The sequence below is a fragment of the Pimephales promelas genome, chromosome 15 (genome assembly GCF_988280905.1).
Source record: "Pimephales promelas chromosome 15, fPimPro1.hap1.1, whole genome shotgun sequence".
Lineage (NCBI taxonomy): Eukaryota > Metazoa > Chordata > Actinopteri > Cypriniformes > Leuciscidae > Pimephales > Pimephales promelas.
In genome coordinates this window covers 21,403,153-21,416,653 of record NC_142783.1, presented here as the reverse complement: position 1 = coordinate 21,416,653, position 13,501 = coordinate 21,403,153, and the positions used below count along the sequence as shown (strand labels likewise).

Sequence of the window (13,501 nt, the reverse complement as noted above, 5' to 3'; positions counted from 1 at the left end):
CACGTTAAGCTCCACACGAATGCAAAACGCGCAGCCACTTTTCCATGTCACTTTTCTGCCATGCATGATAAGAGAGCTGTAAGTTCCTGAGGCAGTCTTTGCTCCTTTTAAGAGATGTTTGAAGTAGCTGTCTAATTTCAGCTCAATAATTACCTGGGATTACCGGCCAGGTGCTATTAAAGCAATTAGAAGACAACAGCCGTTTAGGAGCATTCGGCTCTTTAGGCTAACAGTGCCCTGTGGCACCCTTACAGCGGGAGGAAAACAGTCAAACTGACACACCAAGACACGTTTAACTCCCAGGACCCATTACTTAACTCATCCTGCACAGCTGGAAAAAGGGGTTAACTACCTCAAATGACTGATATGACCCATTATAAAAAACAAATACATTTGCTAAATAAACAAATATTGCTAAACAGAACTTTTTTTTAAAGATAAACTTGTCTGCTTAATTAAATGTTAACTGCTAAACTGTTCAACTGAACTATTAGTACTAATTTAAACTGAACTGTTCTTTTTAAAGATCAACTTCTGTACTGTTCACTGTACATTTAATTTTTTCATGTAAACTGCTGAATGTTTTACTGTAAAATACATGGTTCAGAGATAAACTACTGAACACTTCTGTAAACTAACAAAATGTTTCCCAACACTACAAAACATCTGAATTGTTCTCAGATTATAAAAAGCACTTACAGACTGGAATAAAACAAAACTTTCATCCCATTGTAGGTTCTTTAAAAACATTAATGGCTAAACCAAATTCCAGTCATTCCTGTGCATTCACAAAATAACAGTGATTTCAGTAAGATGATGAAGCACTGGGACAAAAAAACAGTTCTGATGAAACTGTGTAAAAGTTCTGCCTTGATTCACAAGCTCACAGCACAGAGTGTATGTTCTTTCAAAACTACATGTGTCTGCTGAAACAACACTGACAGGGATTTCTGGTGTCACAGAGCGCGTGTACTTATCAAACGCAGCGCTGTCTTGCCCTGAGCAGCGGTCGCGGGGGGAGGGGGTGTGGGGATAGGAGGAGAAAAATAAACGATTGGCAGCGGCGTGTTTCTGCGCTGGAGGACAGGATTACAGCGCCGTTTCTTCCTACAAACAGAACATATTAAAATGAAGCTGCATTCATCGCTATCCAACACACACACACACACACACACACACAAAAAGAGAGGGAAAAAAACAAAACAGCAAAAAAAAAAATCATGCAGCATTTCAACATCTGCCAAAAATAAGAAGAGACAGAAAAGATATTCATTATTCATGATGGCAGTGAACATACACACACACACCTGACACATGGTGGAGGACAGGGGCGAGGAGGAAGGAGAAGGTAAAAGGAGATGAGGAGGGGGAAAACTTAATCTGTGTTGAATGAGAGTAAGAAAGATGAAGGGTGAAAAAGAAGACGTGAGAAAGAGTTTGGCAGACGAACTAGAAGAGCTCATGTGATCAGAACGGTAGTCTTTTGCTCAAACCCGTCGTTCTTTGAACATTCCATTAATATGCTCTTCAAATTACATTTCCCAGTTGTCACACTAAACATTTTAACCTATAGACCTCTAAGGCTCAAACTAATTCTGTAAACTGCAACAGAAATACAAGGAAAAAAGACTTCAATAAACTGATGCAATCACATATACAACACAAAAAAGGCAATAAAACAGCAGCGGAAGCTTCAATCACACATCCACTTAAAATGCCTGCTTCAACATCTATCTGGTGTTTGTGTGTGTGTGTGTGTGTGTGTGTGTGTGTGTGAGAGAGAGAGAGACACATTCACAATGCCAGCACTCTAAACTCTCTTACACACCCAGAATAGTTTTATGATCTCAGAGAGTTGTCTCACAGAATTAGCTGCTATTCGCCAAGTGGTGTTCAATTGTTTATTATTGTTTTGCTTCCTCTAATTGCTTCTCAATTAATCAACTGCACCTTGAATCTAATGACTAAATTGTCCCTAAATGTGTCTCTCCGTACCTGGCTTTACTATCGTTTCCAATTACCTTGGATATTCAATTGTGAAAAATTCGTTGAACTGCTGTGAACCAAATCAAACGCTCAATTATAAAAAGGAGAACTGGCATGGAACATGATGCTACGGGAACGCATATTATAGACATTAAAGTAATATCAAATTACTATTATAATTATACGGTGTCATTTCAAAAGTGGAAACACTGAAGCCCACATGGAAATTCAAATCACAAAGCTGCGGCCTCTCCAATGTGAAACGTTTTGAAATGGAAGAGATTGTCATATCTGACAAAGATCAATAAAAGAAGGGATTCAACAAGTCATCAGCACAATACGATCTTTCAGATCGAAAATGTACAAATTACGCTATAAAAAGATTGTAAGTTTAAAAAGTATATTCATATCTTGTGCTTCCTTAGATTGTAAGTGACAAAGAAAGATGTTTTCCCTCTGCTCAAACAGCACCAGTTTCATGTGAATTTCATCATTTCCAATGACAAACTTACCAAGTTTTCTTACAGAAACGAGCGAAGTTCATTTGCCTAAGCTTGAGGCTGAGGGGGTGTTTTTTGGGCCTTGTACAAAAACACAAAATATGCGAGCATGACTAAATCACATTTCCGGGGCCTGTTTCCCATGCTAAGCTACACGGCTTTAAAATGTTAAACACAACAGCCCTCGCTAAAACATAAGAAAATTTGGGAGGATACGAGCGAGAGCAAATCTCCCGCACGCGCCTGTGTGCTATACATGTGTAATGTGGTGTAATCTAACGTTAGAGGCGGTGAAAACACCGGTGGAGAGGCATAGCCCAAAACTCTGAACTGTAAATGAGCTTTATCTAGCGAGGCCTGCACACACATGCACACAGACACAAAAAAAAGCAAAAAAGGCGACTGGCACGGGGTTAGCTCTGTGATAGAGGGAGGCAGTCGATCAGGAAACATATTGATTCACTCAAATCACTGTAACGCTGAACATCATCAATATGCGAACGGTTCTGCCAAAGCGCACGCACAGAACAACAACCTTCAAATTACCGCCAAACTAAACAAACCCAATGAAAAAAAAACGTGATTTACTAAGGCGAATCTAGACATAAAAGATTTTTTTTTTGTGTTGACGCAGCGTTGTTAGTTAAAGCAGGGATGAGAGGGTGTGTAGAGCAGGAAAACTAAATCTATACAGCGCTAATCTGCTTTAGACAACACTCCTCTACAAACAAATTACAGGAGGCGAAGTTCAGCGATCTGTTCTGATAAAGCTGTCATTTATCAATGAATCCGCAATGCACACGGAAACTCATTAAGAGCAGAGCAGCAGTAATACTGCGCAAAGGAGGAGGAGGGAGAGAGGGATGAGGAAAGGAAGAGAGGGAAACATCAGGTGTGCTCCGCTCCACTCTACCGTCAGATCGTTGTCCGCGGAGGTACGGTCTCGTTGGCAGATGAGAGCCCTGATAAGCGAAAGCAATTAAAAAGAATATAATTACAAAGTTACCCCTATCTGAACGAGGCCTTGATCAAAACACGCCCACGTCAATACGTCGGCCGGAGTGTGAAGCGGGATCGATGGAGTCAGGAAGGAAAGCTTTTACCGTGGCATGTTTCGCACCATCAAACGGAATCACGCATGAGAGATGAGACGAGACGCACACTTAAGATAATGAAAGACATAAAAACCTAACCAGCAACAGATCGACAAGCTCTCTACATGACCAACGCCAGGTTTACTTCACATTAAATGCAGTGATTCTCATATAGCACTTGGGAGTACTTGAAAAGGTTTTGAACATATACAATAGAAAAAAAAAAATCAATCAATTAAAATAATTGTTAGTGAGTGATGCCCTATATTTTTCCTATTTTTTTTGAAAAGGAAAGAAAAATTTGTAATCTGGCCAAGTTTATCAATTTGTGTGTATATACTTTTGTCTTTTTTCTTTACTTTTTTGTTTTTAATAGGACTTAAAATAGATCACCCAAAAAGTCTGTCATCATTTAGTCACCCTCATGTTGTTCCAAACCTGTATAATATTATTTGGTCTATAGAACAAAAAAGAAGATATTTTGAAGAATCTGTTTAGTTGTAGGAATATTGACCCAAAAATGATTTCAGAATTTACTCATCCTCAAGTATGGCTGGGCATTATGGCAAAATTATCTTATTACAATTTTTTTTCAGGTAAATCATGGTTCACGATTTGATCACGTTTTTTTCATGTTGATTTTACTAAGTGACTGGCAGCCGAAGTGTTCCTATGGCAACGCTAGTAAATTGCTTGGAAGGGAGACCCACCGTCAAATGTAAAAATGTAATAATTTTTGTTAAAGAAATATAATGTGTTTTTTTTTATCACAATAACAACTATTTTTAATGATATAAGTAAAAAAATATAATAAATATGTAATATGGTAGGCCTACACATAATTAGTAAAATACTCTCTAGCTCATTTTTCTTGCCAAAATAACGTGCTATATAGACCATTTCACAAGATGTAAACAACACTGGTCCAGAAACACTTCCTGTTTCAGTTTGTAACTGTTTTCTTTATTTCACATGTAAAGAAACATCTTAAAGATGTTTGTTTAACTTTTTGATTCAGTTTTAAATGTTCTGTTGGTTGTATTTTATCCCAGCTTTTATGTAGTGTTAAAAAACTGAAACAGGAAGTGCTTCTGGACCAGTGTTGTTTACATCTTGTGAAATGGTCTATAGCCCATCATGTTCATTAAATGGCTTTTCTTGAGGTAAATGTTATGCGACAATTGTTCTCCAGCTGTTATATTAACCTGTTTGCGTGGCTGAAAAACACTGATTGGTCGATATTATATATGAGGAATATACATTTCGGTAAGAAATTGCGTGAGAAAATGGATGTGTGGCGTGAGAGCATGTGAAAAGTGACAATTACATGAGTCTCACGGTCAATGCGTGAGAGTGGGCAGCCCTCTTTTACTTCAGGCATCCCTATTTTACTTCTTTTACTTTACATTCTGAAATACCGTAAAGAGTGCCGAAGTTATGAGGTCACTTTGTAGGCCAAACCGCGAAAGTGAGTTAGCATTTTAGCACTTCCAGTTGAAAAGCCTGTAAATATTTTCACGTTTTGGTCTATGACATAAAACACACCAGTTATAACATGCTTGTGGATTTGTAAACTTTATTTGTGCCTGCTTGTGTTTTTACTTTATATAGGCTTCAAAATGTATACATTTTGGATTAACTTGTAAAGATTATCTTGATAGACAAAATGTATCACAACTCTTTGTTGCACACAGTGATTTTCCAAAAGTCTATGTGGAAAATGCATAGCTTTTCGATCAAGGGAACCCATGCGCCTCTAACTTCCGAGTTGTCCTACAAAGTGACATCATAACTTCAGCACTCTATTGCCACAGGATGTAACGACAGTGTGAACTTCACCAGTATGCTGTGGTCAGCCAATCACAACAGTGGTCTTTTACGTGTAAAACCCTTCAAGGTATAGTAAGTCTACAGATCAGACAAAAGGTGGGTCATTTAAAAAACCTCTGTGGAGAAAATCTACTTTTTAATGTTGTTTATATGTCTGTGTGGTGTTTTTAATATGCTTTAAAATTACGTGCAAATTCATCATCACTGCTGAGTATTTTACATCATCACTGCTGAGTATTTTCTCTTTAAAACTGCAGTGAACCAAAGCCGGTCTCAAAAAAGCGGTTTAAAATCCATCGTAACCAATCCTGTAACAAGGGGGCGGGGCTTTAACATATCATTAACTATTCTTTAAAGCAGGTAAGTCTCAAGAGAAGCCAGGTAATCACAATATATTTTTCTGTTGGTATGAAAAATCAGGTAGATGTAGCAATATAACAGGTTAATTATGAATACCGGTATGATGTATATTACGATGTTATGATGAATTATATGCCTTTCTCCACTAATGTTGTTCAAAGCATTTGTAAGGATGCTGATTTTTTGAAGACAGACAGAGTTGAACGAGTGGAACAGGTAGTCCGGGCTGGGGTGATGCGGGGTGGAGACGGGGCTAATTTGCATATTCATAGATCCAAGTATACTAACTGAAGTAAGGGTGTGTAGTTACATTCAAGCTATTTTCACAGGAAAAAACTTTTAAATGTCATTTTGGTGATCAAAGATTACTACAGGGGGACTTTAAAACTGCATTATGACGCTAAACTAACCTAGACTAACATTACAAGTTAAACTAAAGAAATAAAAATACAAAAAAATAATAAATGACAAAATGTCAAATTTGGTACCTTTAAGAGGTCCAAATTGCATCTTGATTTAAATAAGGGGTACAATATGTGTATGTGGCAGGGGTATTAGAGGTTGAAAGACAAGTTTGAGAGGGGGCCGTTATTGATCAGTGCAGGGAGGTATGCAGAGGACTGTGGTTAAAAGGTTCTCCCAGTTGAAATGGGTTTAAGGCCACACGCCTTCAGGAGAGGAGAAACCATGAGAAGATTAATCTAAAGTTACTCTCTCCATCTCCACCATGTCATTCAAACTGCTCTCGGCCTTAAAACCACCCACCCAACACCACCACCCCACACACACACACACACACTCAAACGCACGCACACAGACATGATCCTTATGTACACAAATGAACACACACAAACCAAACACACACAATCATCAAACACACGCACACAGACACGATCCTTGTGTACACAAATGAACACACACAATCATCAAACGCGCATACACCTGCCTCGTTCACATCAAACATGCTGAATAAGGCGATTTGGTCAATCTGCAGCCGGCCAACTTCCCCACTCAAACAGGTATTGTTTCTAGAGATTACACTAAAGATTTGTTTTCATTTCTTCACAGCCTTTTTTCTCATTCTCTCACTCTCGTGCTCCCTCTCTCTTTCTCTGAAGCCAGAAGTGTAATCCCTGGCAGATAAAACTAAGGACTTACAACAGGAAGATTACCGAGAGCTTTGTAGCCTGTGTGTAGCAAGTCAACGTGGGTATTGGAGAGCTCTTCAAGTGCTTAACTCATGAACTGAGCTCACACACATACTCACACACGCAGGAGAGAAGGATAATGATAGTGGTATTACAGTAACAGGCTCAAAACACTCACACACACCTGCCCCGATGGCTCGAAGACCCTCTAAGAAGTGAAATGCTAACTGCCATGCTGTGAACTGCTGCAGATCCGATGATGGGGATGCAGAAGCCGTTTAAGAGGTAAATGAGGTCCATCCAAAACCTTTTGGATGGGGAACAAGTTCTACGTTTGCCCAGAATCTGATCAGGATAGGCACATTGAGCCAAAACACACACCTGGACAAAGTTTCCCTGAGGTAAAGTCAGTACACTAATGCTTGTGACATTCTTGGAGCACAGACATCTTTCACAGATGCTTTGAAGAGGATGCTTTCTCTCTCTCTCTCATTCTCTGCCCAAATAGCCCTCACTTTATTTATATTTTCATCAAATGGAGTGATTTCACAGATAAAAGCTCTAAGACATTCTCTCTCTCTCTGTCCTGAGGCCTTAAGGTCTTAAAGAGTCTCAGATTCTCAGGTTCAGTCCTGCATCACTCAGCGGTAGAGGGCCAGCTGAGGGAGATTATTCTGGTAGAGTTTCACAGATTATGAGGGCACTATTGGGGTCTTACTGCCCCTCTGTCAGTAGGGGTTTCGTGGCCTCTCCTCAGGTCTCTGAAGGGACGGGCGGTCCATGTGCAGGAGCGGAACCGGGCATCGAGCTGGGCTTAACCATGTTCCCTCGGACTCAGCCCAGGGTTCAGAGGGGGGTAACTGGACCGTGGTAAAATAGGGAGCACGAAAAGCAAGCTTGGCGGGAGGTTTTGTAATTCAAAGCTGCCTTTCTGAAAAGTGTAATTTACAGTCATGGAGAAAAAAGTTTATATATATATATTTATATGATATGTATTTGTATATACAGTAAACAGACACATACATTTATATATATATATATATATATATACTGTATATAGGCATGTGTTATGTTTATGCAAAATAAAAAATGCAGTATTTATAATTAAAGGTAGGGTATGGGATTTGCAAAATGACCAGCAGATTTTGAAAATACACAACTCAAAAGTTCTTCCCTCCAATGCTGGCCCTGACACCACCCATTAGAAGAACATGGATGCGCAACTTGCACTTACTCTTTCTCTCTCTGTGTACCGGGTTGACTTGCACTTACTGTGTCTGGGTCACAAGCTTTGAGTATGCGCACGAAAAGGACACAGGTGCGAGGGGGATGGGGGGGGGGTTTGGTACGACCGTTCGATTGACGCACTTACTGTCCAATGATTCTAGGTGGTCTTGGAAAGGATTGGCTGGAGGGATTGGATTAAAAAAAGAAAAAAAAGAAAAAAAAAAAAATCACATACCCCACCTTTACAAAGAACAACTTTATTTTAAAAGTGCTCTTTAAATTCTTATTGTTAAACTTCTCATCCTTGTTCAAAACATTGAAAGGGCTGATGCTACAAAAGAGAAAAAAAGACCAGAAGCATTGAAACGACCATGTGGAGTCAAAACCCACCAGTGTTCACACAAACTAATTAAAAAATGCCACTGCCATCTGCGAACTCAATTAAATAATGTTAATTCACTTTAATTTCAATTTATCTATGTTGCAGTCTGAATCAGACGGTAGAGAGTGGAAAACAAAGAAGTGTAATGAAAGAGTGTAACCTGGCCCTGTCCCTCCCAATGTGGGCTCTCAGGTCATGAACACCATCATTTAATTTGGTCTCATGATTAGTTCTACTAGTTCAGAACCTTTTCATAAACTTATAAAATCAGAGAAAATGGAAGGATACTGCGCTACATTCTTTAGTCACAATTTCTTTGAGGTAAAAGACAGATAAAGTAAAACTCAAGTGAAAGTGAACATGACAGCACAAAGTTACTAACATCTTTCTCAAAACTTTGAGTTTTTTCGTCTTGGTTGTGAGAGAACTGGCCCCTAAAGACGACACCGGCTCACTCCGGAAGGCTTTATGTAAATCTAAAGAGCTTTACAGTGACTGCGTTTGCCGTTTCTTTATATTAAAATACAGACCATAATTTATGAAGCGTGAACTGATGAAAATCCTCAGATCAGTGCGTCCCTGTGTGGAAGACTGCTGTTAAACGCTTTGCTGCAAAAGACAAACGACGAGGGAGATAAAAAAGAGGAGGAGAAAAAGATGTACTAGTGAATCAGAACATCCCTTTCTTTTTTCGCAGCCCAAGACATCCTATTCCACTCTTCCTTGATGCGTCCAGATTAATTCTTCAACAAAAAAGCATCCTGAAATGCTAATTTATAAAAGTTCTTGAGAGCCAAATAAGTTTATCTAGATCAGGGGTCGGCAACCTTTTTGTCATGAAGTACCATTTTTAAGCTCATTTTCATAATGATCTTAATTTTCAGAATGATCTAATTTTTAAGATCATTTTAGTGTCACTACTTTTAATTAAGTTGACTGTGCTGAGCAGCCAAACTTTCGGCTTAATTTTTTGGCAGTTTGCACGTCGGCATTCTGAAGAGATGCTCAGCTTCTCTGCCGTGATGCGTGCTCCAGTAGTGCTGTCATATCTGGGTAACAGGAGCCGTCATAACACACTCTCGTACTGTATGATTAGATTTTACCATCTAAGGAAGAGTAAAATTTACATTTGAGGCTTCAACAACTATATATATTTTGTCTGGTTTCATCTGGAATGCGAAAAAAAAGCTGACCCCTGATCTAGATCTTTCCATCCTTTGAAAATAAAATGTGAAAATTACTAAACTTACTGTAATTTACATGTAAAGAGGCAACTACCAGACAGAAGAAGACCGCAAGTAAGCTAGATGAATCTAAATTCAAATAAATACACACTTAAAGGTGCACTGCATTTAGTAGTTTGGTGCTAATTTAAAAAGTTTGATACATTAATAACAAAATTGTGTTTTTGAGAAGAATCAGCTAGCTAAAGAACTAATGAATATACATTTGACAAGGCAAAATCATGTTAACAGCAAAAACTGTCTAATTACAAATAAAATGCTAAACTAATGTCAATCATTTTAAAATGAATTAGATGAAATGTACAGTATGTAAAATGGATATTCATTTTGAGATTTGTAAAGCTCAAATATCAGGATGTGTAAGCAGAATGACGAATGACGGTGAACCGAAAGGGGAGCCCTTTAGAAAATATTCAAATCTATACCAGATTGTGTTTACAAAACCATGATGACATTACCATTCACACACGCCAGATTCTCTCTGTGAACGCATGTGTCTTCAGGGCTGCTCTAATCCACAAACTACTTCCAACATTTTCAACAATTCCATTACTTTGTGTTTTTTCAGAGATTATGGAGGTGTCCTATTCATTCGTTTTTCAACATGCACCTTCCGCCTCACCTCAGGTCTGCGCGTGTCTGAGGGGATTCCTCCAGCAAACACAAACACACATAGAAGACTCATAAACAAGGCCTTTGGGCTTCCCTGTATCTTTATTCTGAATGTGTCTCTAACTAATCCCATTTGACTTTTTTCATGCTAAGGTCATCTCATACACCACACTCAGAGGAAACAACCTCCGCATGCAGTCAAAGAAAGAAATCATAATCCGTACAAAGTGGGTGTGGGATAGAGATCGAGGGAGCACATGATCAGAATAAATAGGGTTCTGCTGGAAATATGACATCTCCGATCAAAAACCCAACATTGAGAATCATTCTGACGGACCAATCCCTCTGGTTTTAGTCAGACAGATCTGATATGAGCCCAACGGTTTACTCACAAGGCAACTGAAGGCAAGGCAACTGAAGGCAACCTCCTTTTCTGAGGAGTTGTTCTTATTTTCCTGATGTCTATGTGTGTGTGTCCTCACAGGCCACTGAATTTGGGTAATTAAATGTTTAAGTTGGGCAGGTCTTCTCAGGCGCGGACACACACAAGTGCTGTGCTGTGATAAACCCCTCGCTATAATTAAATATGGACTACATTATAACGCACACACTCGCAGGCGTAAATAAAAACACTCGGCCTGTGGGGATTTAATCTGGCCATGTATAAGCCCCTCTGCAGCAGCCCGACGCCATCCTTGCTCTCATTCACACTCGGTGGGCTTCCCTTCGCCCCCTGCACCCTACGCCCCACACCCTCAGCCAGAGAGGGACCGCAGAGCCAGTTAATTAGACTCACTAAAGCATTGAGTGAAGAGAATCGTAATGCATATATAACGATCCTACAGAGCAGCTAATACATGCCGGTATTCAAATGCTCGGAGTGAAGCGTGCAGGAAGAGGACAGAAAGCAGATGAGAGGGATGGAGTGAGTGGTCCAGGATGTCAAAAAGTGAAATGAATGGGGAAAACAAGAAATGTGGTGCTGTTGGAATAAAGTGACGAAATAAAGACCCTGTAAAGATGACAATAAAACCTATATTCGCCTTTTCCTGAAGGAAATATCACAATGACTCGCCCCTATTAAATTTACTTTCCTTTAAAACCATGTGATTTGGATGTTTCACAAGTCACAATCACAAGTCGGTATGCATATATTACAGGGACATCCTCACGGGCAGTTTTCTAAAATTGAGATTTTAAAACAAACTTAGACTAACATTCAAGTGTCTAGTTTCAGATTTTTTTAAAAAAAAATTTTGAAAGAAATTAATATTTTTGATCAATTTAATATGTCCTCTCCGAATAGTGACAATAAAGACATTTATAATGTTACAAAATTTCTAATAAATGCTGTTTTTTTAAGTTTGAAAGAATCTTGAAAAAAAAAAAAAACATCATGAGTATTAAGCAGCATTAGAGTTTTCAATACTGATAATAATAATAAATGACTCATGAGTAACGAGTCAGAATATTGGAATGATTTCCGAAGGATCATGTGACTCTGAAGACTGGTGTAATGATGCTGAAAAAGTAGCTTTGCCATCACAGGAATAAATTACATTTTAAAAATAAAAAGATTAAAATACACAGTTAATTTAAATTGTAAAAGTATTTCACAATGTTATTGTTTTTAATTTATATTTGATCAAATGCAGCCTTGGTAAGCATAAGACTTTACAAAAAATTTTAAAAAATCTTACCAACACTATACTTTTTTTACACTAATATTCAAAATTTTGAAGTATAAAGTTAACAAAAATACAGTATAGTTTAAAGTGCAGGTTAGGGCTGTTTTTATCTAACAAAGAATGATCAATGAAGTCTGTATAGTGAGCTGCCAAATTGGACAGCATCATAGGAGCCTTTTTCGAAAGGTAGACTGGTCTGTAAACTACCATTTTGGTCAAAATCCAAGGGTCTATCATAGACACGGCGCAATACGGCGGCAGGCGTTTTTTTTTTTTTTTCTAATTTCAGCACGATGCAGTTATCTTTTTCACATCGTGCGCCACATTGTTTAAATAGCAAATGCATTTGCGGCTGGTCTGAAAACGAGATGTGTTCAGGCACACTGCTGGCACGTTGCTATTTTGAGGCAACTGAAATAGACTGCACCATTATTTTGTTATTTAAAGGGCGCATTAGTAATATGAGCCTACAGGCGGGTTACAATGTAAAAGATTATTATTGTGTACATTAAAGATATGGTGGAAACCGGCTTGTCCCATAGATGGTCTGCTTGCACGCTTTAACCTCTGTTCTTTTAAGATCCGTTTCCTCTCTGGAGACGTTCAGTCTTTCCGCATCAAGTCCTAATGTGGTGAGGGAGATTTACCTTAGGTGAAGATGAGGCCAACTCTCTCCCAATCACAGCTATGACAGCTGAGGGTGCCAGGGCAGGTGGAGTGGACGTTCCTTCAGGAGCTGAAGTTTTTGGTGCCGGGCCTCCAGGGGCCACAGCAGTGTTGGGTCCAGCACTAGGAGCCTGAGGGGCCCGGCGTTTGGTGCTCTTATCTGAGGTGTTGCTGTCTGTGGTGGAGGACCTGGGCTCATAGAACGGGTTTGATCTGAGTGGGAAAACAATTTGTTGTATTAGCAAATGAAGCTTAAACAAGCAAATTGGTGATGTATGTGCTTTTGTTCACCTAACATGTAATTGTCAAATTAGCAAAAAATTTTTGTTTCAAATATTTTGCTTTTCAGCACCTTTCCACTTGTCTGTCTGTTACGTGTGTGTGTGTGTGTGGTTGTCTTCAGGTAAAGGAGGCATTAGAAAGCATCATTAGCCAATAAAACGCTCTGCTGACTGCGAGAAAGGCCAGGTGCTCCAGAGGTCACGTCTTATGAACTTTGACCTGTGGCCTCGTCAGAGAGCACACTGACAGGCGGACACAGACGTCCGCTGGCATCAATACACACTGCTGTGTAAAGGCCCATCACTCATCACAGACATACACACATACATGAACACACACACACCCACAATAAGGAAAAAAGACTGAGCAGGTATTCAGTTGAAAGACAAGGTTAAAGACAAAGTATCCCAAGCTTCCAAGCTTATGGACAAAGACAGAGAGTGAGAGAGCAAGAGAGAATGAGAAAGGAGGTAGGAAAGAGC

General features: G+C 39.2%; 1 protein-coding gene across 6 annotated transcripts in view; it reads right to left on the bottom strand.

The window, feature by feature from the left end:
* Positions 1 to 13,501, bottom strand: part of ehbp1 (EH domain binding protein 1) — a 126,368-nt gene that overhangs the window by 67,357 nt on the left and 45,510 nt on the right. For all 6 annotated transcript variants that reach the window (XM_039654159.2, XM_039654271.2, XM_039654413.2 and 3 more), the window contains one exon: positions 12,719 to 12,950. In XM_039654159.2, the coding sequence (XP_039510093.2) occupies positions 12,719 to 12,950 (232 nt within the window). The remainder of the gene's footprint in view (positions 1 to 12,718; positions 12,951 to 13,501) is intronic.